We start from the raw sequence: 25,000 nt of genomic DNA on the forward strand, positions 1-25,000 counted from the left end.
CTGGCTCCAGTCAGGACCACGCATGACCCCTCATGTTCCTGTGGACTCTCTCTCTCTCTCTCTCTCTCTCTCTCTCTCTCTCTCGTAGTAGCCATCTTGCTTGGTGAGACGTACCCGCGTGAAGTCAGATTAATCAACAGATATCACAAGTTTAACATACGACTAGAATTTGAGAAATATCTAGAAGTTGGTTCGTGAACTATCGGGTGATAAGATTAGTGGTGAAAATAGTAGGTATAAAGCGTTCTTCTAACGTTAGTTTATCAAGTGTAATACTATAAATCAGCGCAACAAGATGGACAGTAAGTTCCAACTGCGGGAAGAGGAGGTGGCGTAAATTTGTCGATGTTTAGGAAGCAGATTCGCAATACGATGAGTTAGCAGGAAGGGCAAACTGGGCATTTCCTCCATCTATGAAATCAGCAACAGTCCTAACCAAAAAGATACAAAATGCCATTCATAGATTATTATTAAGGGACTAATCTCCTTCGAAACTGGAAACAAATTCTAATGAAAACCTCTTGAAAATAAGTTGAAGAAGTTCCAAATAAAATCCAATGTTTGTCATAGAGACTCCATAAAGAAAATTATACATAAATCCAACATATTGCCGACAAAGAAAAAATGAACTAATGGTTTGAATCTTGTGAATATCCTAATTGATGCATTAGGAAAAAGAATGCCAAAATCATGCAAACTTGTGGTAACGGTTTGGTATAATCATCGTCCAATCCCCAAAACCAAAACCTCAATCTAAAATGAAAATTTGCTGCAATGCAACATCCCGACCCATCCACAAGTGTGCTGCTGGTAATACACAAGATTTGAGAACAGATACAAGAATTTTTTGTTCAACATTGTCTATCCATGGATACGACCAAAGTGTTTATTAAAATCAAGATTGAATGTACAAATAGTTTGAGGAATGAAGAAAGAAAGGAAAGGAATAGGAAGAAGAAGAAGAAATAAACGAAGAGGAAAACTGGAAGAGAAGTAAACAAAAGAAAATGCAATGACAGTCAAAAAAATAAGGTGAAACAAAGAACAAGAATAAAAAGTTATGGATTGCAGAGAATACTCGCATTGATTACTACATATGAGGCAATAAAGCAGCATACCTTGACGGAAATGAAATCAAATTACGAATATGACAACAAAAGAAAAGCAAATCCCGAAGTAGGCTCTACCCAGATCTATACAATTGACGGGAAAGAGGTGAAAAAGACAAAGAAAGTACAAAATCTGGCCAACCTTTTGAAAAAGAGGGAAGATTGCAGATTTGGAAAAGATGTTTACTACAAAGCATCCTAAGATATGTCGAAAACTAACTATGAAATATATTGGTAAATGTGCATACTTCAGAATGGATATGGGATGATTGCAAGAGATCTGCATCCAAAAAATAATGTAAAAATCCTAAAAGAAAGGAAAAGGATGTAAGTTCGTCAAAAAACATTGCAAATATATGCCCCACCCTTGAGCCTCATGAATCATAATCAAATAATAACCAACCAACGTAATAAATCCCAAATAAGAAAGAAACAAATAAAGAGAGAAATCAAGAATATCAGGTAAAAGAAAAAGAAAGCAAACCACAAATGAAGATTGTGCAAAGGAGTGTCAGCAAAAATTTCAAAGCATCAGCTCCGAAATTTCCCTTACTACCCCCTCAAGAGATAAGTAACCTTGTATTTTAGTTATGCAAGAGGATTTATTGCAAGAAACAGAGAAAACTTATTGCAGCTTCAGGGACAACAAAATGAAATAATTAATGAATGGAAGAAGATCAAATTATTATGGAAAAGTTGGATTTTTTTAATTGTTCCAGAATTTCTTGGAAAATGAAAAAAGAACAACCTAATAACCGTAGAAGAACAGGAAAGAGACATGGGAAAACATCCTTATTACTACCAGTATTAAATGAACGGAGAAAAGGACAACGCAAACCATCATCTGTTGATGAATGGCGGCAGGGTTTAGTAATGAGTAACCTCAAAAAGAAACGAAAATAGAGTAGTATAGTTCTTTTAGAATAACTAACCCAAAAGTGAAAAGAAAATAGATAATAACTGAATATAAGTGAAAAAAATAAAACCTGGTATTTCCCCAAGAGACTGGGAATGAATGATCAAATAAACTGGGTTTCCAAACTTAATAGATCATATAGAAAAAATAGGAATCAAGGGGTGAACCGCAATATATGGAAAGGACAAAAAACAAGAAAAATATATGAGGAAATATAGTAATCTAGAATGTGAAAACTAATAGCGGTAGAATTTGAATCTGAAAAATTGATGAACACATAGTTAATTATATATCCTACCCGTCCTAATACTAAAGAGTTTTGACTTAATAATTGAAAAATTGGATGATATATGTAGAAATCACAAGGACTGGACTATTCTCCTATCTGGTGACTTCAACTTTCCTTTCGTAGAATGGAAAGAACGAATAGGAGATTGTGGTTGTACTTATACATATAAAAAAGAGAGTAAGTAGTAGTAGTGCAGAAGATAAGAGGCAATTTGAAAAGCTATTAGATATGCTACTAGAATACAACATTCAACAAATAAATCACCTGCCACAAGCCAAAGGAAAGGAAAATACTTTAGACCTAGTATTTGTGAACGAGATGAATTATGTTAAAGAAATAATAGTTTATAATGCGAGTATTTCAGACCATAATGTCATAGAATTAACAGTTCATTCCAAAGCAAGTGAAAATAGAGATAAGCAAGAAATGAAAAAGTGGGAAGGATATGGAAAATACAACTTCTACAGTAAAAATATAAAATGGTCAGAAATTGATGAAGAATTAAACAAAGAGTTGGTATAACATTTTCGTAAGTGATGACATAAGGGTAAATACGGAGATATTATAAAATATTATTGGAGAAAAATAGTGGATAAATATCCTACCGAAGAAGAAAAGTAAACATCATTCATGCATACCAAGAGACAGAGGATCTTGTTCCAGAAAACTCAGAAAGTGGAAAAAAGGGGTCTTGCAAAAGAAAAAAATGCATGGAAAGTTATAGAACTAAAAAGTAAGATAGAAAATGCAGAACAAAAAGATTATACAATCAAAAGAAAATGAAAAACGGGACTTGAAGAAAAAACCCTATTATATCAAGCAAAACCCAAACTATTATACTCATATGCGAAGAAGATGAATAAAAAAAAAAAGAAGAAGAATAGAATAGGCCCTCTGAGAATTGAAGGGAGATTAACGAATGAAAAAAAGGAAATTTGCAACGTACTGGCAGAACGATATAAGAGAGAATTCACCCCTAGAATAGATAATGAAGATAATGATATAGAAGTAAGGGATGAAAATAGTGAATATTTAGCTGACATAGATATTAATGAAGCTGATATTGTGCAGGCTATTATGAAATTAAAAATGGAGCTGCTGCAGGGCCTGATGGAATTCCTGCTATTTTGTTAAAGAAAGTAGTTCAATTCTATCGCAAAGCCACTTGCAATATATTATTAAGACAAAGTGTAGATACAGGCAAGATTTATGATGAGCACAAATTAGCATATATTACCCCTACTTTCAAAAGTGATCAAGACTAGAGGCAAGTAATTATAGGCCTGTGAGTCTAACATCACATATTATGAAAGTGTATGAAAGGGTAATGAAGAAAAATATTATGAAACATTTAATAAAAAATATTTAATTTGTTTGAATAGGACAACATTGGTTTCGTACCCGGAAAAAGTACACAACCCAACTGTTAGTCCACCGTGAGACATATTCAAAAAATATGAAAAGCGGAAAATGAAACAGATGTGGTTTATTTAGACTTTTGCAAAAGCTTTTGATAAAGTAGACCATAATATATTAGCGAAGAAAATTAGAAAACACAATATCGTGGATAAAGTAGGAAGATGGTTAAAAGAATTTTTACACACAGAAAACAGATAGTTATTGCAAACGACGAGAAATCGGATGAAGCCAAGGTAATATCCGGTGTGCCGCAAGGTACGGTGTTAGCTGCAATACTGTTTGTTATTATGATTGAAGACATAGACAATAATGTTAAGGATTCGGTAGTGAGTAAGTTTCGCAGATGACACAAGAATAAGTAGAGAAATTACTTGTGATGAAGATAGGAACGCTCTACAAAGAGACCTTAACAAAGTATATGATTGGGCAGAGGTAAATAGGATGGTATTTAACTCTGATAAATTTGAATCAATAAATTATGGAGACAGAGAAAGAAAGCTATATGCATATAAGGGACCTAATAATGAGACCATCACAAATAAGGAAGCAGTTAAAGACCTTGGTGTGATGATGAATAGGAACATGTTATGCAATGATCAAATAGCAACTCTGAGGGCAAAATGTAAAGCAAAAATGGGAATGTTGTTTACGGCACTTCAAAACAAGAAAAGCTGAACACATGATTATGCTTTATAAAAACAATGTTCGTAGTCCACTTGAATATTGCATATGATATGGTACCCACACTATCAAAAGGATATTGCACAAATAGAGAGTGTACAAAGGTCCTTTACAGCTAGAATAGAAGAAGTTAAGGACCTAGACTACTGGGAAAGACTACAATTCTTAAAATTATATAGTCTAGAAAGGAGAAGAGAACGCTACATGATAATTCAGGCATGGAAACAGATAGAAGGAATAGCAGAAAATATCATGGAACTAAAAATATCAGAAAGAGCAAGCAGAGGTAGATTAATAGTGCCCAAAACTCTACCAGGAAAAAATAAGGAAAGCACACAGGACATTAATCCACTACGCACCAGCATCGATAATGCAGCGTCTATTTCAATGCGTTGCCAGCTCATCTGAGGAATATATCAGGAGTGAGCGTAGATGTGTTTAAGAATAAGCTCGACAAATATCTAAACTGCATCCCAGACCATCCAAGATTGGAAGATGCAAAATATACCGGAAGATGTACTAGCAACTCTCTGGTAGACATTAGAGGTGCCTCACGCTGAGGGACCTGGGGCAACCCGAACAAGATGTAAGGTCTGTAAGGTAAGGTCTCTCTCTTGTCTGTCATTATTTCTGTCTAATTATCTAAAACTCTCTCAGTTTGTCTTATTACCTCTATGTCTAAATATCTATAATTCTCTCTCTCTCTCTTTCTCTCTCTCTCATAATCTATATTCATTTTCTGTCTTTCCAGTTATCTCTCTCTCTATTTATCACAATCTTTCCCCCCCTCTCTCTCTCTCTTTCAGTATCTAAATCCCTCTCCTACCATCTTTTTTTCACTCCCTGTGCATTTATCCAGAATCTCTCTCTCTCTCTCTCTCTCTCTCTCTCTCTCTCTCTCTCTCTCTCTCTCTCTCTATTAGCAAAATGTAAAGCAAAAATGGGAATGTTGTTACGGCACTTCAAAACAAGAAAAGCTGAACACATGATTATGCTTTATAAAACGTACGTCCGTAGTCCACTTGAATATTGCAATATGATATGGTACCCACCTATCGAAAGGATATTGCACAAATAGAGAGTGTACAAAGGTCCTTTACAGCTAGAATAGAAGAAGTTAAGGATCTTGACTACTGGGAAAGACTACAATCTTTAAAATTATGCAGTCTAGAAAGGAGAAGAGAACGCTACATGATAATTCAGGCATGGAAACCGATAGAGGGAATTGCCGAAAACATCATTGAGCTAAAAATATCAGAAAGAGAAAGCAGAGGTAGATTAATAGTGCCCAAAACTATACCAGGAAAAATAAGGAAAGCACACAGGACATTAATCCACTATGCCCCAGCATCGACAATGCAGCGTCTATTCAATGCGTTGCCAGCTCATCTGTGGAATATTTCAGGAGTGAGCGTAGATGTGTTTAAGAATAAGCTCGACAAATATCTAAGCTGCATCCCAGATCATCCAAGACTGGAATATGCAAACTATACCGGAAGATGCACTAGCAACTCTCTGGTAGACATTAGAGGTGCCTCACACTGAGGGACCTGGGGCAACCCGAACAAGATGTAAGGTCTGTAAGGTAAGGTAAGGTCTCTCTCTCTCTCTCTCTCTCTCTCTCTCTCTCTTTCTCTCTCTCTCTTTCTCGTTTTCTTGCATTTATCCCTGAGTTATACTTTGAGTTTTTTCTTTTACGCTTTATCTATTTGTTTTCGTTACTAGGAATTAATAAAAAATATTTGAATGTTCTTTTACAAAACTGAGGCGAAAGGAACTGCTGTTCCAATGTGGTTATCAGGGATAAGTTATCCTTACTAATGGCTCCTTATGAACATTTTGTAATCAAGTCATAGTTACGTACAGTCAATTTCCTTCCATCCACCGGGAAATTGATTGTAAACAGAATTGAAATAGAATGCGGAATACCACTTGCCATTTCAAATCTCCCACGATATTAGCCTTTTTATACGAATAAGTAGAGTCAATAGTAAATTTTATAACTAATAATTCCTTTATCTACACGAGTACACTGTTAATCTTATTTATTCATATGATATATATATATATATATATATATATATATATATATATATATATATATGTGTGTGTGTGTGTGTGTGTGTGTGTGTGTGTGTGTGTGTCTATAAAATAAAAGGAGCCCATTAAAACGCCAAAATATATAGAGAAAAATACTATATTTCAGAGACTGCTGTCTCTCTCTTCAGGTAGATGAATGAGAAAAGTTACAGAAAAGATGGTATATGGATCGATAGATCGATATATCCCTTACGAGTTCATTTCCTCTGTACCTATAAACAGAGTCCCCTTTATTAATTTCATGTTTTGAAACCTTCAGAACAATCCTTTGTGCATCTATAGAGTACGTAATCATCCAACTTGTATTTTGAATCGCCTAAGGGATAATCATATCTATATGTACAAACAATAGAGTACATGGCACTGTTTATATTTTAATCTACAAGACTATCCTATCCTTTCCTGTATCTCTATATATAGCTAAGCTTGCGAGAGGCAAATTTTCGTGTATCCCTGAAGAATAAAGTAAAAAAAAAAAGGAAAAAAAATTGAAACTGGTTTGAATAATCTCGCTCACATCAGCCCAGAAAGTTCCTAAAGTTATGCATTCGCCTGGGAATGACTGGTTCCTTGGCTCGTCGAGTTGCGAAATCAAATAAGGGATTTGCAAACCGCAAATTCTGCTCTATCCTTTCGTCTTCCATCTTTCTTTTTTTTTATCTGTATTTCCCCCCTTTCGTTATTTACTTCCTTACCCCTACCCCACCCCCAGCCTGCCCCCCCCCCCCCCCCCCCTTTTCCCCCCCCCCTTTTACGACGGCTGAGATTGAATGAGACGGAATCAAGTCAAACTTCCTCCAGCCTCAATTGTTACCCCGCGAATCTCATCTTCCGTTGGAGGGATTTCTCTCTCTCTCTCTCTCTCTCTCTCTCTCTCTCTCTCTCTCTCTCTCTCTCTCTCTCTCTCTCTCAATTTACCGTTGTTCCACCCTGTCTGTATATCTAAAATTCTCTCTCTCTCTCTCTCTCTCTCTCTCTCTCTCTCTCTCTCTCTCTCTCTCTCTCTCATTTTCTGTCGCCGTGCCAGCAGCAGCTGCGACTTCTGGGCACGTCTTTTAGACGTCTTTTAGCAATAAAAGACAACGTCGTGAAATATAAAATGCAGCTCCGTTTCCCTGATGACTATTTTATTCCCAAAATGCTGAATGGCCAACTCCAGTTAACTCGACTAAGAAAAGAGACTGGTAAATGTTCTAGCACTTTTTTGTCAAGTGATTGTAAGTTGTATATTTCAATTATTATCACTTAAATGAATAAAAAAAAAAACACTCGTTATTTTAGGTCATTTTTTTACTGTGAATTTTCCTAATTCGTAAGTACTTATAGATATTACATTTTTTTGCTTTAGAATTTTTTTTACTTTTTTTTAATGTTTCACCACAAAGCTTCATATTTTGTCACCATTTGTATTCATTTTCTGTTCAAAAAATAAGCTGCAACTCGAAGCTTCTAAACCAATGCACTAAATACACTAGTTTTAAAATATTCAAATATCAACATTTATAGTAATCAGTTATTTAACTTCCAAATAAATTTATATTAAAAATATTAAAATTCGTAGAAAATTTATATTTGCTTAAATTATTTTCCTTTCAAATTGATGTGTATTAAAATATCAAATGTTTTAGCAAATTAATATAGATGTGAATTACTAGCCTGCCAATATTTAGTAATTGGCAAACTGGCACAAGACGTCCCAATTCTGAACCCTAAGAACAATGAATTTCTAACTCTTAAATTCATTTTAATAAGAGGAATCATGTGTCCAATTATCTCCCTTACAATAACCTCTGTTCCATGAGGAAAGAATCTTATCTCTAATGGTCTCTAATCCTCAAGAACTGAAGCTTGTTTGTAGTTGTCTTACTTACAATAATCTTTACTCATTGAAGATAGATTTCCTACATCGAATTATCTCTTACATATGGATGGATTCCTATCTCGAATTGTCTCTCTTACAATGATCTCTATCCTCTAAGGATGGAATTCAATCGTCTCTCATACAATGATCTCTATTCTCTAAGGATGGAATCCTATCTCGAATTATCTCTCATACATTGATCTCTATTCCCTAAATTTCAAATTATCTCTCGTTACAATGACCTTTGTACCTCAAGGATGGAATCCTACTTTGAATTATCTCTCGTTACAATAATCTCTATTCCTTAAGGATAAAATACTATTTCGAAAAATCTCTCATGAATTTATCTCTGTTCCCTAAGGAATTATCTCCTATTAATCCACATTCTTTAATGAATGGAATTATCTCTTAGAATCATCTATGTGTATCCCGAATGATCTCTCACACAGTTTCGCCGATTCCCTGAGAACTGAATTTTATTTTTCCTTTCTTTTACTTTTTTTTATATTTTGCTTCCAAGTGTAAACCTTCCCAGTCATACAAACCGTCACTCGATGCAAATGATATGGATTTAGTCCAAGTCATATCGGAGTTGAGGAGTTTGGGAGAGAGAGAGAGAGAGAGAGAGAGAGAGAGAGATAGAGAGAGAGAGAGAGGAGAGAGAGGGTGGCTGTCTATGAGGAGCTAGGAATGCAAATATGTACCCGGACAAAACTTGAGTAAGTCAGAGAGAGAGAGAGAGAGAGAGAGAGAGAGAGAGAGAGAGAGAGAGAGAGAATGAAAAAAAGTATATTTAAATGGAGATGTGTTTACATGAGAGAGAGAGAGAGAGAGAGAGAGAAGAGAGAGAGAGAGAGAGAGAGTTACAAGGAATTACAAGGATTAGGATGTCTCAAAGACTTATCAGTCCATCCAAGAAAACATCATGCGCTCACTTATCTCCAGAAAGAGAGAGAGAGAGAGAGAGAGAGAGAGAGAGAGAGAGAGAGAGAGAGAGAGCCATATCAGATCCCAAGCGAGTGTTGGAGCCAGGAGAGGCGACAGTTTTAAATTTGTTTACCAAAACCAGTTATGAAATGACACGTTCAAGAAAGAAAGAGGCTGGAGGAGGCTCATTGGAAACGGCGACCCCGACTAGGGATGAAGCAAGAAGAAGTAGAGAAAGAAGGTTCAGCACACCTTGCAAAAAAAAAAAAAAAAAAAATCCACATAGCATTTTAATTCACGCGTCAATCACAAATCTTGAATGCCAAGAGCATATATAGACCAGTGGTTCTTAACCTTTTTACTACCACGCCCCCCTCTATGAGTTGATCCTTTCTTTCACGCATCCCCCCCCCCCCCCTTGCATCTATGAGTAAAATTCCCTCCAAGATTTATAGAGAAATAAAAAAAGAGAGAGAGAGAAAGAGAAAGGTTTTCGAGGGATAGGGAGGGAGGTTAATAATTTTAAAAAAAAACTAACTGGACTAGTAGACTAGGAATGTAACGTTATAAGGCGATATTTTTCAATTTTTTTAGTAAACGTCTGAATATTAGTTCCTCACTCTAGTTAAGAGAATAACGAATATCATTAGAAAAATTTTTTTATCCTAGGGCTCGCCTCTCCCCTGGAAATTGCCAACGCCCCCCAAGGTTAAGAACCACTGATATAGACGAAAGACGCAAGACTGAATAAAAAAGAAAAATCAAGAAATTAGGTTCTGAAGAAAAGGTGCAAGTAAGATAGTGAAACCAACTGAAGAATCAGACTCCGGAAAGGCGACGTAGCCGTTGAACTCGAGAAGAGACAACACGATCACAGTCCCGACCTAATGAATTGATTTGTGTCTATTGCTCATCCTGATAACTGAAGTTAACTTCCTTCCCGTGATTACACACACCGCCCGAGGGTTCTTCGGTCAGTCAGGCTTCCAGATCGTTTCAGAAGCGATCGTTCAGCCGCAGTTTGTTCTCGAACGTCCGCGAGATCGAAACAAAGGGGGAAAATGGACGAATGTCTGTGGGGATTTGAGGGCGCGAGAGGAATAATGGGACGGCTTCCACAATAGTTCCGAGGCATATGTTTGATTCACCAATACCAGAGGGGATATAAAATCGTCTTACCGGAAGGAAAAGCGACATTTTGGGGACGAGATGCCCCTGCCCCCACCCTCTCTCTCTCTCTCTCTCTCTCGTTTGGGCCAGAGTTTTGTAAACAGATACACGCATACACACCAATATAATATAATAAATATATATAATAATAAATATATATATATATATATATATACATATATATGAATATATATATATATATATATATATATATATATATATATATATATATATATAATATATATATATATATATGTAACTATTATAGTTCCTACCAAAAAAGTTGATTATGTTAGTTTGGTAAACCCAGAGGCACTTGTTCCACTCACAAATAAAGAAGACACTTATTTTTTTTTCATTCCCCTTCGGTAAACAAATTATAAACAAAACAAGGACGACTGACAAATTTTCGATGGACGCTACTGGTACAGGAATGCCCTCTATTAGCCCCAGATGTCAAACTAAAAATGTTTCTTGGTGACAATGAATACCATTATAACAGAGCCTAAATACTGCGTGCAAAGAATAGCAGGACCTCATGTAAACAGGATGGTAGCTAAACTAAATTTTATTACAAAAAGTTACGGGCTTTAAGGGGCTGTCTATCCGATTGCAGGCCGATGGGGACAGATAGTCCTGAAAGCTATATATGTGTGTGTATATATATATATATTATATATATATATATATATATATATATATACCTCAAAAAGGAGACAATGAAAACGCCAGATTTTAGAAAGTACTATATTCCAGAGACTGCTGTCTCTCTCTTCAGGTAGCTAATGAAATATAGTACTTTCTTTCTATATTTTGGCGTTTTTATGGGCTCCTCTTATTAGATGGAATTCTGTTGTAACAGAACATTTTTACCAGTCATATATATACATTAATAAATTCTTGAATGTTGAATAACAACAACCCTGTAAATACAGAAACCTTTAGGGGCCTATGACCCAAAGGGTGGCTAACTGTAAATTGAAAGAGAAAGACAAATTTTTCCCAGCCAGTCTTTTATGGATCAGAAGGTGGGGGGAGGGGGGGGGCGGGGGGGGCAGGGATCCATTTTGGCCATCAAGGGGACGATTAGATCCATAATTGAATAGGTTATGACCCAGAAGAAGAAGAAGAAGAATACGACGACGACGACGAAGTGATTTGAAACAGCAGCCAGTGAGAAGGACTAAATCAAAGGATGTCCTTGAGACGAAGGGAAGGAATAGAGAGATGGAAAAGATGACGCTGATGGAGGGAACGGCTGATGGAACAGATGCAAAATACTGGATGGAAGAGGAATGAGACGGATAATACAATCATCCTAAAATTTTGAAAGACTGCTTTAATGACATGAAATTTCAAGTGCTTGTCAATCAGCTCCTAAGACAGGGAAAAGAGGGAGTTTGAGTGGTTGGACAGCACGGTCAAGAGGCCTCCAGTAAATGAGATGTAGTACAAGGCCTCAAGGTGGAAATGGGTGGAAAAGTTAGAGATGTTGGTCAGCAAGACTGAAGAAAGGGAGTGGGAATGGAGGCAAAGTATAAATAGTGGGGGCATCTAAGGGCAGATGGGATGCTGCCAATACTTCAAGGAGGTAAATAAAACTAAATAGTATGGGCATCTATGGGCAGATGGGCTTCTGCCAACACTTCATAAATTAGCTTACAGACCGCACAAGGTCACTATCTCAGAGAATGAAAACTGTTGCGACATAATGTTGGAGAAGTAGCGAACGGAAAGGAATACCAGAATGAAATGCAGCTACAGAACGTAGTACGGTCCCTGTATAGATAATCTGTAAGAACGTACAGTATGAAGATTGAAGCACAAAGTGACAGGAACTACGAAATAATAAGTTTGGCATATATGTAAACATATTTCAAATTAGCTACCATAAATACTTCCTACCATGCAGAGAACGCCGTGAGCAGCGAGAGAGAGAGAGAGAGAGAGAGAATAATTGTCAAATTCCAAAAGATTAAACATAACCACAGGCAACTCTTATAAGAAACGTAAATCCTATTGCGGTCTGAAACGCCACAGAGAGAGAGAGAGAGAGAGAGAGAGAGAGAGAGAGAGAGAGAGAATATATAAAGACTTGAGCCACACAGCATTCAATGGCCATTTAGCCATTCGAGAACAATACTTGGCCAAACTATTATATGTAACGACAGTCGTCACAAAAGCGACCATTCTAACCAAATGGTTCTCCTGTCACTCCCGCAAGTTTATGATTCCTGAAGAAAATTCCAGAAGCCCCTTGGGGCCCTTCCCCCAACCCCCATTCCCTAGACACCCCATACCCCGCCCTACCACCACCCTAACCCACCACCAAAACATCCCGAGAACGCCGGGAAGTTCTTCCGGCCCCAGTACTCGAAGGGCGGAAATCCTCCAGTTTGGAAAGGAGACTTCCGACCTTCAGGGTACAGGTGAGTTGTGCCCTTCTTGCTCTATGTTGCCTTCCGGGTGGCACAATTGGGGTCGATGGTGACACTGATGGCACTGTAACGGGAAGCAGTGTGGCACTGCCTGGCAATGGGTCCCGTGGGGCTTTAGGAGTTGTGTGTGTGTGTGTGTGCGTGTTTATGTATAAATGAGTGGATAATGACAAGTGGGCTCAGATTGGATGATAGAGTGGTTATAAAATGGCATTCATTTTGCTCTCTCTGGAGAGATGGTTAAATCTAATACCTTTCCTCATTCATTTAAGTAATAATTAATAATAATATAATAATAATAATAATAATAATAATAATAATAATAATAATAATAATTTTCATTACAAATCCACAATTATCTCAATAAACAGAGTGGCTTGTTAATGACATCAGTATTTATTATTATTATTATTATTATTATTATTATTATTGTTGTTGTTGTTGTTGTTGTTGTGTTGTTGTTGTTGTTGTTGTTGTTGTTGTTGCTGCTGCTGTTGTTGTTATGCTTATCTATTTTCTCACAATTTTTGTATGAACTTATCCTGTAAACATTGAATCTGATTTAAGGAATATGTATATAAAGTTACTGAGCCCTTTTGTAAATAAACAATCTCACAAGTGTTTTGGATAAAAATCTATTAGCAAACGAATTCAAACCTCAAACCAAAGAAAATAATTGAAACCTTCTATGCAAATAAACCAAAACTCATAACCCGAACCTCCTGTCTAGGTAAAGCTATAAATAAACTCTCTTACTCGACCTGGACAAGATGAAAGGGCATTTAAGTAACGTCTGTTTTGGGGGGTAAAAGAGGTCCTACAGCCGAAGAAGGTGGGTCAAGTCGGGTCAGATTAGGTTAGGCTAAACGGGCTCCTGAGAGCGTGTCGTGAAAGCAAGGTGGAACAGACTCTCTCTCTCTCTCTCTCTCTCTCTCTCTCTCTCTCTCTCTCTCTCTCTCTCTCTCTCCACAAATGTTGCTACTTACTTTATTTACCATCATATGCTTTTGTCATAGGGAGAGTTATTCTCTCTCTCTCTCTCTCTCTCTCTCTCTCTCTCTCTCTCTCTCTCTCTCTCTCTTCGTAAATGTTTCAACCTACCTTTTACCCTTTACCACTTCACTATTCTTGCTTGCTATGAAGGCTCTCTCTCTCTCTCTCTCTCTCTCTCTCTCTCTCTCTCTCTCTCTCTCTCTTGCCCTAAATTAATCAAAGGTATCCTAATTTGTTACCACCAATTGGCATCGCAATGATCTTGGTCATTGTCTCTTATATATGAACTGAAATTTTAGGCAGGGTGAATTGAAGAGAGTTACTGAAACATAAATGTATGAATATTGATTTACTGACTATTATTATAAATAGGTAACATAATACCTGTGTCGTTCATAATAATAATAATAATAATAATAATAATTGGCGATACTCAAGTCGAAACTCCGGAAATATGAAAAAAGCCATAAACACATGGGCAGTGCCAGTAATCAGATACAGTGCAGGAATAGTGGAATGGACTTCGTAGCATAGACCAGAAAACTAGGAAACATATGACAATACACAAAGCACTACACCCAATAGCAAATATGGACACACTATACATAACACGAAAGGAAGGAGGGAGAGGACTACTAAGTATAGAGGACTGCGTCACCATCGAGAACAGAGTACTGGGGCAATATCTGAAAACCAGTGAAGACGAGTGGCTCAAGAGTGCATGGGAAGAAGGACTGATAAAAGTAGACGAAGACCCACAAATATACAGACAGGAAATGACAAACAGAACAGAGGAATAGCACAACAAACCAATGCACGGACAATACATGAGACAGACTAACGAACTGGCCAGCGATGACACATGGCAATGGCTACTGAGGGGAGAGCTAAAGAAGGAAACTGAAGGAATGATAACAGCGGCACAAGGTCAGGCCCTAAGAACCAGATATGTTCAAAGAACGATAGACGGAAATAACATCTCTCCCAAATGTAGGAAGTGCAATACGAAAAATGAAACCATAAACCACATAGCAAGCGAATGTCCTCCACTTGCACAGAACCAGTACAAAAAGAGGCATGAGTCAGTGGCAAAAGCCCTCCACTGGAGCCTGTACAAGAAAGACCAGCTACCTTGCAGTACTAAGTGGTACGAGCACCAACCTGAGGGAGTGATAGAAAACGATCAGGCAAAGATCCTCTGGGACTATGGTATCAGAACAGATAGAGTGATACGAGCAAATAGACCAGACGTGACGTTGATTGACAAAATCAAGAAGAAAGTATGACATTGATGTCGCAATACCATGGGACACCAGAGTTGAAGAGAAAGAGAGGGAAAAAATGGATAAGTATCAAGACCTGAAAACAGAAATAAGAAGGATATGGGATATGCCAGTGGAAATTGTACCTATAATCATAGGAACACTAGGCACGATCCCAAGATCCCTGAAAAGAAATCTAGAAAAACTAGAGGCTGAAGTAGCTCCAGGACTCATGCAGAAGAGTGTGATCCTAGAAACGGCACACATAGTAAGAAAAGTGATGGACTCCTAAGGAGGCATGATGCAACCCGGAACCCCACACTGTAAATACCACCCAGTCCAATTGGAGGACAGTGATAGACCCCCCCAAAAAAAAAATAACAGTAATTAGGTTCTAAGGGGTACACAATAATAAAAATGTTAAAAGTTCGTGTATAAATTATACACGAACTTTTAACATTTTTATTACTGTGGACCCCTTCGAACATTGTATATGCTCTCATGATAGAGATATTTTTCCTAATAATAATAATAATAATAATAATAATAATAATAATAATAATAATAATAATAATAATAATAATAATAATAACACAGGACAAAAGAGCCTGAGAGTAGAATGATGAAGATTCACTAATACAAGAATTATGAATGAACTTCATTATCATTTTAACCAACACATCTTCGGGACATCACTTTTATGTAACTTTTTAACCTAACCTATTTCGAACGTGACCACTTATCATTTCGTCAATAATGATAAATAATAAAAGTGATAATAAAGAATTTCCTTCATTGCACACAATAATAAAGAGCAAAGTCTATGATCTGATATATAATTCAGTGTCAAACACAGTTGCAATCAATGACCTTGACTGAGGCATTGAATGGGACAGGGGTCTCAGCCCCCCTGCCCCTTCTTATTTTGTGGTAAAGGGGGGAGGGGAAGGTTTGGAGGGACGTGATAAGAGGTGGGGGTTGGATTTGGGTGAAGGGGTTCCTGATCATATGCTATAGGGGTGGGATGAGCTATATTTTGCGAAGGGGGTTACAGACCCCCTTCCTCTTTTTGGGGTCATGGGGGGTTGGGGAATGGTTTGGAGGGGATAAGTGGGGTTTGTTGATCATAAGCTAGGGAGGGGGGTGGGGGGGGGGGGAGAAGGAGAGGGGAGGCAGAGTTATATTTTGCCAAGGTTTGAGTTTTGCACTGCTTGTAACCGCCGGCATTAAAGATGGGTTTTACGACCCGAGTTACGCAGAGGCGAAAATCCCGCGACCCCGAAACGCTGGCATCGCCCTTACGGACCTCGGGTTTTACTGGCCATTATTTTATACGGACCTCGTCATAAAGGAGAGGTAACTAATATTCATAGATAGCCCCGTATTGGCCAATCTGCAGTTTGGACTCTTTCTAATCGCCGATTCTATTTTTCATATCAAACTCCGATATCAGGGATTAAGCGATAACGCAGCTTACGAGTTTACATTGCAAATGAGATGGAATTATACGGCTTCAATTATTTAAACATCGACCTCCCAACCGAAGGCTGGAGTGTGTATCTCTCTCTCTCTCTCTCTCTCTCTCTCTCTCTCCCTCAGAAAGAGGACGGGGGTGGAGGTAGGGGTCGGCAATTGGACGAGTCGTGGGGCGACTTGACATTAAGTGGTCCCTTCCTCGTATTGATGTCTTCAAGGTTTTTTTTTAAAGATTGAATATATTAATACATTTATTTTGAGGATAATGTAACTATATACTATGTGATTTGTATATGTATACGTATATTTACTGTATATATATATATATATATATATATATGCTTGTGTGTCAAGGTTAATCCCAAATGAATACCAATCTCTCATTTTTTCTTGTCTTTTGTATTTAGTTTTATTTACATAGACACACACAGGGACATTTTCTATATATATATATATATATATATATATATATATATATATATATATATACATATATATATACATATATATATCGTACAATTACTCTACCCCGGCATCAATCAATAGCAGTCAGCTAACCACCAGATACTCAATTCAATGCTCAGCAATGCCCAGGCCAACAGAGACGTACTGGATTCCTAAGGAACGCACCAATACGACTCAATACTTACGCTTCTTCTTTACGAGAGAGAGAGAGAGAGAGAGAGAGAGAGACTCATGTCCATTAACTAAGAATTATATTCACGGAACTGTATTTGTATAAGATTTACTGTTTATGCGATTATATATAACAATTATTGTTTGATATTCTTAATTTGTTTTTATACTTTTCCTCTATATAAGTACAATAAATATGTAAGAATTATGTGATGGCGTGTATACGTATATTAACCTCAGGTTATCATAAAAAACCACAACATTTGAGGATTTATGGGTAATGAACAGGTAGTCAACAGGTCTTGATGTTTTGTGTGAAAACTCCAGTTGTTAAAAAAAGCAATAATTGAAAATTTACGTATAATGAAGGAGTAAAAATGAATTGAAATTTTACATGAACTGTTCTCAAAATTATGATTTTATTCTATTCGGTTTATATAACATCTGCTTTGGAATAATAAACTATTTACCATATTATTTTGAGATATTATTTGTTGCTGCTACGTGTTTCGCCAGGTGAACTGGACAGTCATTAAACACAAAGAAAGGAGACACCGTATTGGAAGAGTTGCTATTAAATCTGGCAGAAATAAGCTTCGGCGTCCACTTAAGTCGTTAACTTGTAATCAACATGTTTGTGATATGTATGAGTTCCCGATGTGTGTTAATGACATGCTTTACCGAAGTGTGAACCCACCCTAAGCATAGAAAGAGTTACTATCAAACCTTGCAAAAATAAACCTGTTGAAAGTGACACGTATTTGAAACCATACACTTCCAGCCCTACTGTCTCAACCCAGCAGTCTTCCAAGTCATCCACTGCTCTGCATCTTGAGTTCCTTCTTCATATCTTATCAAGTCTATCCACAGCCATTTCATTCTCAACCTCACTGAGCTAATCCTGGAACTCCTTTTTTTTTTTTTTTTTTTTTTTTTTTTTAACTCACTGCAGTTCTTAGTCATGGAACCCGAACAAAACTGGAAAGAAAACACGTTTCCCTCAAGACCTCGTTAGTTTAGACCTGAGAGCACTGACGGCCCCATCGATGGATGAAATTGCCTGGAATTGCTGGAACCGATGGAGAGTGAATTCTCGAAATGTCCGCTTTCCTGGAATCAGGAATTCGGGACTTCGTAGCAGAAGACTTGTGACACTTTGCCACCTCCTGGAGAGATGGAGGGCGTTCATATTCCGATGGTAGGACATCTAGTCTCTCCATCTGAGAATGTGATGTGGCGAGTATCCTGGAAGAGGCCTTAACTTTTCTGAGACCTTGAACTTTCCAGGGGAAGAATATTGGTATTCTGAGGGTATGGAGGATTTTTTTTTCTTCTTTTTTTACCTTTCAAAATGGCTGTTGATTATCATGCTAACTCAGTCACTGGCCTTCATAGGTATCTATTTGAATCACTGCCTTTCACATTATTTCTTTCAACTGAACACCATGATATTCTTGAGTGGCTTCAATTGCAAGTCAGTGACTCCTGAAGGCTTTTATTTCATATGAATAGGGTTCATCTTCTGAATAATAATAATAATAATAATAATAATAATAATAATACTTAGACCTCCCAAAGACATTTGCAAGCTCTTAAACATCTTGAGATAAGGATGTTTGCCTCTGATCATATTACCAACGAGACAAGGTACTACTTGCCAAACCTTTGAGGGGAGAGGTTTGTTGTGTCTCTTGAACACTTCAGATTCCAGAGAGAGAGAGAGAGAGAGAGAGAGAGAGAAAGTCTCCTTCTCCTAGAAGACGTATCTCCTCGACGTCGTCTCCTCCTCCTGCTCCTCATCCTCCTCCCTGCAGCGGCTTTTATGACGTCATGAAAGCCATGGTCACAATAACAGCAGAGTTATTTGTATTTTTAGAGTCCCTGGACCACCTACGCGCGGAAATTATTATAATCTGGTATTGATATCCGGCATCTTTACGGCTGTCGAAGCCCAAAGCTGTGGCCTATAAACTTTTATATGCCTTGGTTATTGGCCATTGCTTGCACCGTGATGAGAATTGAAATGGATGAGAAGGGGTAGGGGGGTTATGGGAAAGGGGGAGAGGTGGAGGGGGAGGGGAGGAGATAAGCAATGCAAAGTTCCCGGCAGCAGCAGCAGCGGTTTGTTCAAATCGAACGGGCGCCCAGTTTTAATGGCGACGGCTGATGGCAGAGAGATCGAGCTTGGTGTATTTGGGTTTTTAGTCAGCTGAGTGAAGAACGGTTAGGTAAGACGGGCGGGGACGAAAATGCTCGGTAAGTAAGAATAACAATAATAGCAATAACACAATAACATGATTAATGACCAAACAAAAACTTCTTTCAATTTTCTTCTGAAGATTGAAAAAGAAACCCACAAAATTACTGTGTATAGCGTGTTTACTTATGAAAAAAAAAACAAAAATAATATGTAAATACTTATAAGTAAACACGTTATACACAGTAATTTTGTGGGTTTCTTTTTCAATGATTAATAACATAAATTATCACAATGAAAACGATGATTTTGATAACGATGTCACTACCAATCTTGTGATATGGAGGGAGAAGCAGTTGACAACGAAAGAAAAGCAAAAAAACAGCGAAAAAGCCAAAATACCATAAAAATAACATTGACAGGAAGCTGCCAAGTTGAAAATAATAACAGTGAATGTCATGGCGTGAACCATCAGGTTACGATAATACCATAAGAAACAATAATTATTATAATCATAATGACGACGATGATAGTTTAATTACAATACAATGATGGGAAAAAACTGCCAAATTGAAAATAATAACAGCAAACGTAAAGGTGTCAACAATCAGGTTATGATGATAGCATACGAAACAATAATTATGATAATCATAAGGATGATAGTTTAATTACAAATATTTTTTTGTCTTACGCAAATAACTAAGGTTAAGCAAGGCAATGGTTTTAATTCAAGGTTTTTTTTTATTTAAGTAACCAGGACTTACAGTTCCTGAAGATTTAACTGACCACCAAAACTGAACTCGCTAGGGAAACTGGCTCACAAATCTCTCCTTATTTTCATAAGGAAATTCACAGTGAAATGGGATCAAACATAGAATTTAGGCCAAGGGCCAACCACTGTGGACTTACAAATCTCTCTCCTGAATTTCGTAAGGAAATTCACAGAGAAATGGAACGAAATGGAGTATAGAATTTAGGCCAAAGGCCAAGCAATGTGACCTGTGATGAGGTCATTCAGCGCTGGAAGGGAAACTGAGGAAAATATAAAGGTCTGAAAAGTTTAACAGGAGGAAAACCTCAAAGCAGTTGCACTATGAACCAACTGTCAGGAAAGGGTGGAAAGCAAGATGGAAGAAAGAGAATATGAAAGGAGGTACAGCAAAAGGAACAATAGGTGGTTGCAAAGAATCTCAAGCAATGCCTACGGTGCACCGCGTGAAGTGCCCTGACGGCGCTAAATCCCTACGGGTGTTCACGAGAGAAATCTCGTGTTGGCGGCATCTAGAAGTAATGAGTACACAGCCTTTAGCATCTTGGCTTCTGTTAAAATTTTCGACTTTGACAAATCTAGGTCCGACCTCTAGTGTGTCTCAGCTACTAAGGGGACGAGAGGACGCGTGCATAAACACACACACACGCATGCATACACGTACACACACGTACACACAAACTCAGCATCACAAACCTACAAAGCTGATTTTGTGTTTATTTAAAATCCACATAAAATTGTTCTCTGACTGTGACTGCTAAACTCTTGAGAGAAACAAGTTGTATTCAGGATCACTCGTATTGATAAGACACTGAATTTCTTTTCAGATTATTATGAGAGAATTCCGATGAAACGCTGAAATTAATATGCTTTCTATTCATAATTTTATAACTAAGTTTCATGAAAATATTTCTTGGCCATTATCTAAGATCAGACCTGGAATAAAATACGATTTTATAACATAAATAAACATACAAATTCGCATGTGTAAACACTCAAGAAAAAAAAGCACTTGTTTTCAGAATAAACATATAAAAAAGGGGGCTTAATAACCAGGATGGGTTAAGAAGTAGGGGGGGGGGGCATGGAGTGGGGGGGAGGTGTGGGGGTGGGGGGGCGGGGGGGTGTTGTCCTAAAGCACGACTGACTTGATGGAAGAAGCAAACAACTTCCACGAACTTGGATGGCGTTGAATCGAAGAGGAAGGCGTGGATAAAAAAAAATGAAAAATAAATAACAATAAAATGAATGAGAAGTCTGGATTCCTTTATAGCCTAAACCCTTGTTTTTTTTTCTCCTCCTTCATCTTCTTCTTCTTCTCCTTCTTCTTCCAGATCCTATGAATAGCTTTGGCCTCAGGAGCTTTTTTTTGAAGTGGCTGGGATTATGTAATAATGTTTCCCTGTGTCTAGACAAAGTGTGTTACGTTTTATTCCTTATGGCAAAAGGAATCCAGCTTAGCTGTGGCTGGGAACTGTATGTGAGTTAGTTACTGTCATTGATTTTTATTGTTTTTTTCTTTTGTTGCCGCTAAGGCCATTGGGAGCTTTCATTCACTTTTAATTTTGTTATGGGTAAAGAAACTATCGCCACGCCCCCTTTTTGGAAGACTCGCGTTTGCCTGGGCCCACCAGTACACATGCAACGTCTGGGATCATAAGAAAGGGATTATGGCTCGCATTCCCATCCCTATAGACTCGCAGACAAAGCCACCTCCATAGTTTTCTTTTAGAGAAAACTAATATATATATATGTGTGTGTATACACACACACACACACACACACACACACACATACATATATATATATATATATATATATATATATATATATATATGTGTGTGTGTGTGTGTGTGTGTGTGTGTGTGTGTGTGTATATAAGGATGAGCCAAGGAGATCAAGGACACGATTCCTCGGATCACAGAACTCCTTCTTAGGATTCAGGAGGACTTTTCCAAAATTACTTAAACTTGTCCATTCGAAGGTAGTGTAATGATGAACAGTTTATATATATATATATATATATATATATATATATATATATATATATATATATATATATATATATATATGTGTGTATATATATATATATATATATATATATATATATAAATATATATATATATATATGTATGGATACTGTTCATCATTAAACTACGTTCCAATGGACGAGTTTAAGTAACTTTGGAAAGCCCTCCTGAATCCTACGAAGGAGTTCTGTGATCCGAGGATTCGTGTCCTTGATCTCCTTGGCTCATCCTTCGTCAGAAGTTGTTGGTGTTCAGAAGAAAACAACGATAACTGAGCAATAGAGGAGGAACCATTTTTTTAAACTTAGCAGAAATATGCCTCTTGATTTAGTCACCCTCTATGGAGAAAGGCAAAACTCTTACGTAGCTAGATAAAAATATTCAAAATAAAACTGTAGAGAGTTTTCGAAAATCTGTAGGATCACCCTTGTCAGTCTCAAAAGCTCTCTAAACAGTTATATATTTCAATATTTTCGTACAGATACGTAACAGTGGATTTGTGTAGCTATTATAATAATAATAATAATAATAATAATAATAATAATATAATAATAATAATAATAATAATAATAATATAATAATAATAATAATAATATTATATTATTATTATTATTATTATTATTATTATTATTATTATTATTATTATTATTATTATTAAACAATTCCATATATATTTACATATTTTCGTACTGATACGTAACAGTGGATTTATGTAGCTATTATTATTATTATTATTATTATTATTATTATTATTATTATTATTATTATTATTATTATTATTAAACAATTCCACAATTACGTAACTGCACAAATATATTTAGAAGTAAAATTATTTAGAGAGCTTTAACGAATCTATACAACTCCCATTTTTGAAAAGGGAAATCGAGCAGATTCTCGAAAGTTATCTGTACAGTTTTATTTGTAAAATATATTGGTAGAGTTATATAACTTTGGATTTATGCGTTCATCTTAAGACTTACGCTATTACGAGAATTTTTAATTCTCAATGTAAGGCCAATAGAAAATTGTGTGATTTTCAATCATATTTTTAATGGTCATTAAACTCTAAAAAGGGGGAATTAGTGTTAAAATCTGTTTTAAAAGCATTCAACTGGTTAAAGATTTTGACTGTAAGGGCAATGATAACTTTAGGATTAAGATTAGGTTAAGTTTCAGTAATATTCTTAGGCTAAGATCAAAGCAATACTATATTTCATCATCTTTGATTATGGCGACTGGATTATACAAAGAAAAAATAAACAGATTGCCTATACGCGGTATGTTTCCTGAGGGATAAATGATGTATGTATTTATATAGTATTATATATATATACTATATAATTATATATCTATATATATATATTCTATATATATATAATTATATATATAATATATATAATTATATATATATATACAGACAGACAGACATCCACCAAACACAAAGAATAGCACAAACGTGCACAAAAGTAAAAACAGTAATTGCTTCCCTGGCCCCCACCTCCGCCCTCTCTCTCTCTCTCTCTCTTCTCTCTCTCTCTCTCTCTCTCTCTCTCTCTCTCTCTCTCTCTCTCTCTCTCTCTCCTGACCGCCTCCGAGTGAGAATAGAAAGAGAGAAAGAGGAAGGAAAATTCTATTAAATTGCTGGATTTGGGAGATCTTGTTGAAGACTCCAAGGAGGAGGAGGAGGAGGAGAAGATGGTGAAGGAGGAGGAGGAGAAGGAGGAGGAGGAGGGGGTGGAGGAGGAGGTTCTACGGAGAAACGCTGAGAGCTATAAGGATATAGTGTGTGTATATATATTATATATATATATATATATATATATATATATATATATATATATATAAGGGCTTTGCTCGCTCGCTCTCTCTCTCTCTCAACTCTCTCTCTCTCTCTCTCTCTCTCTCTCGTCTCAGGGAGCCGAATATCATAGCCTTGGATGTCTGTTGTGGCGAATGGAGGGGGCAAAAAAATAAAAATAAAAAAAAATAAAAAAAATAAAAGTGGTTCATGGAAACAACCAAAAGTTTTGCTTGGACCTTCTGTGGCAGGAATGAATGAAGGAGATCTCAGACTTGAAAGGATACGTTTTTTTTTCATAGCCTCGACGGGATGATGGAGCCTTTTTTTTTGTCTCTTAAAAGAGTTTGGTGCTGAAATGGTTATAAATATAAATATATATATAGGTAATATATATATAATATATATATATATATATATTAATGCATATATATATATTAATTATTAATATATGCATTTATTTATATAATATATGTATATATATATATACATATATCTTATATATATATATATATATCCATGTAATAAATGAGCTCTCTTCATTTATTGAGAGAGAGAGAGAGAGAAGAGAGAGAGAGAGAGAGAGAGAGAGAGAGAGAGAGAGAGGCATAGTTAAACAGAGAGAGATTTGAAAAAAGAGAGAGGTAGTATGATAAAGGGGAGAGAGAGAAGAAAAATAAACAGATTTTACCAACAGAGTAATCATTTTCAATACCCCTTTCACTAATAGAATAAGCCTCCTGAATATTTGCTTTCACTAACGGAAAAAAGTTCCGGAATAGCCCTTCACCAACAGATTAAATTTCTGGAATAACCCTTCTGGAATATCGGTTTCACCAACAATAAATTTCCAGAATATGCCTTTCACCAACGGAATAAACATCCGGAATACCCCTTTCACCAACATAATAAACATCTGAAATATGCCT

At 36.6% G+C, this 25,000-nt stretch overlaps 2 protein-coding genes across 2 annotated transcripts in view; one reads left to right on the top strand and one right to left on the bottom strand.

Moving 5' to 3' along the window:
- The window catches only part of LOC135217433 (uncharacterized), a 142,969-nt gene that overhangs the window by 73,813 nt on the left and 44,156 nt on the right, over nt 1–25,000 (bottom strand). The gene's annotated exons all lie outside the window — the stretch shown is intronic.
- Nucleotides 1–25,000, top strand: part of LOC135217647 (protein TonB-like) — a 29,717-nt gene that overhangs the window by 3,916 nt on the left and 801 nt on the right. The window contains exon 4 of the mRNA XM_064253613.1: nt 12,762–12,901. Coding sequence (XP_064109683.1) covers nt 12,762–12,901 — 140 coding nt within the window. The remainder of the gene's footprint in view (nt 1–12,761; nt 12,902–25,000) is intronic.

The sequence above is a fragment of the Macrobrachium nipponense genome, chromosome 7 (genome assembly GCF_015104395.2).
Source record: "Macrobrachium nipponense isolate FS-2020 chromosome 7, ASM1510439v2, whole genome shotgun sequence".
NCBI classification, from domain to species: Eukaryota; Metazoa; Arthropoda; class Malacostraca; order Decapoda; family Palaemonidae; genus Macrobrachium; species Macrobrachium nipponense.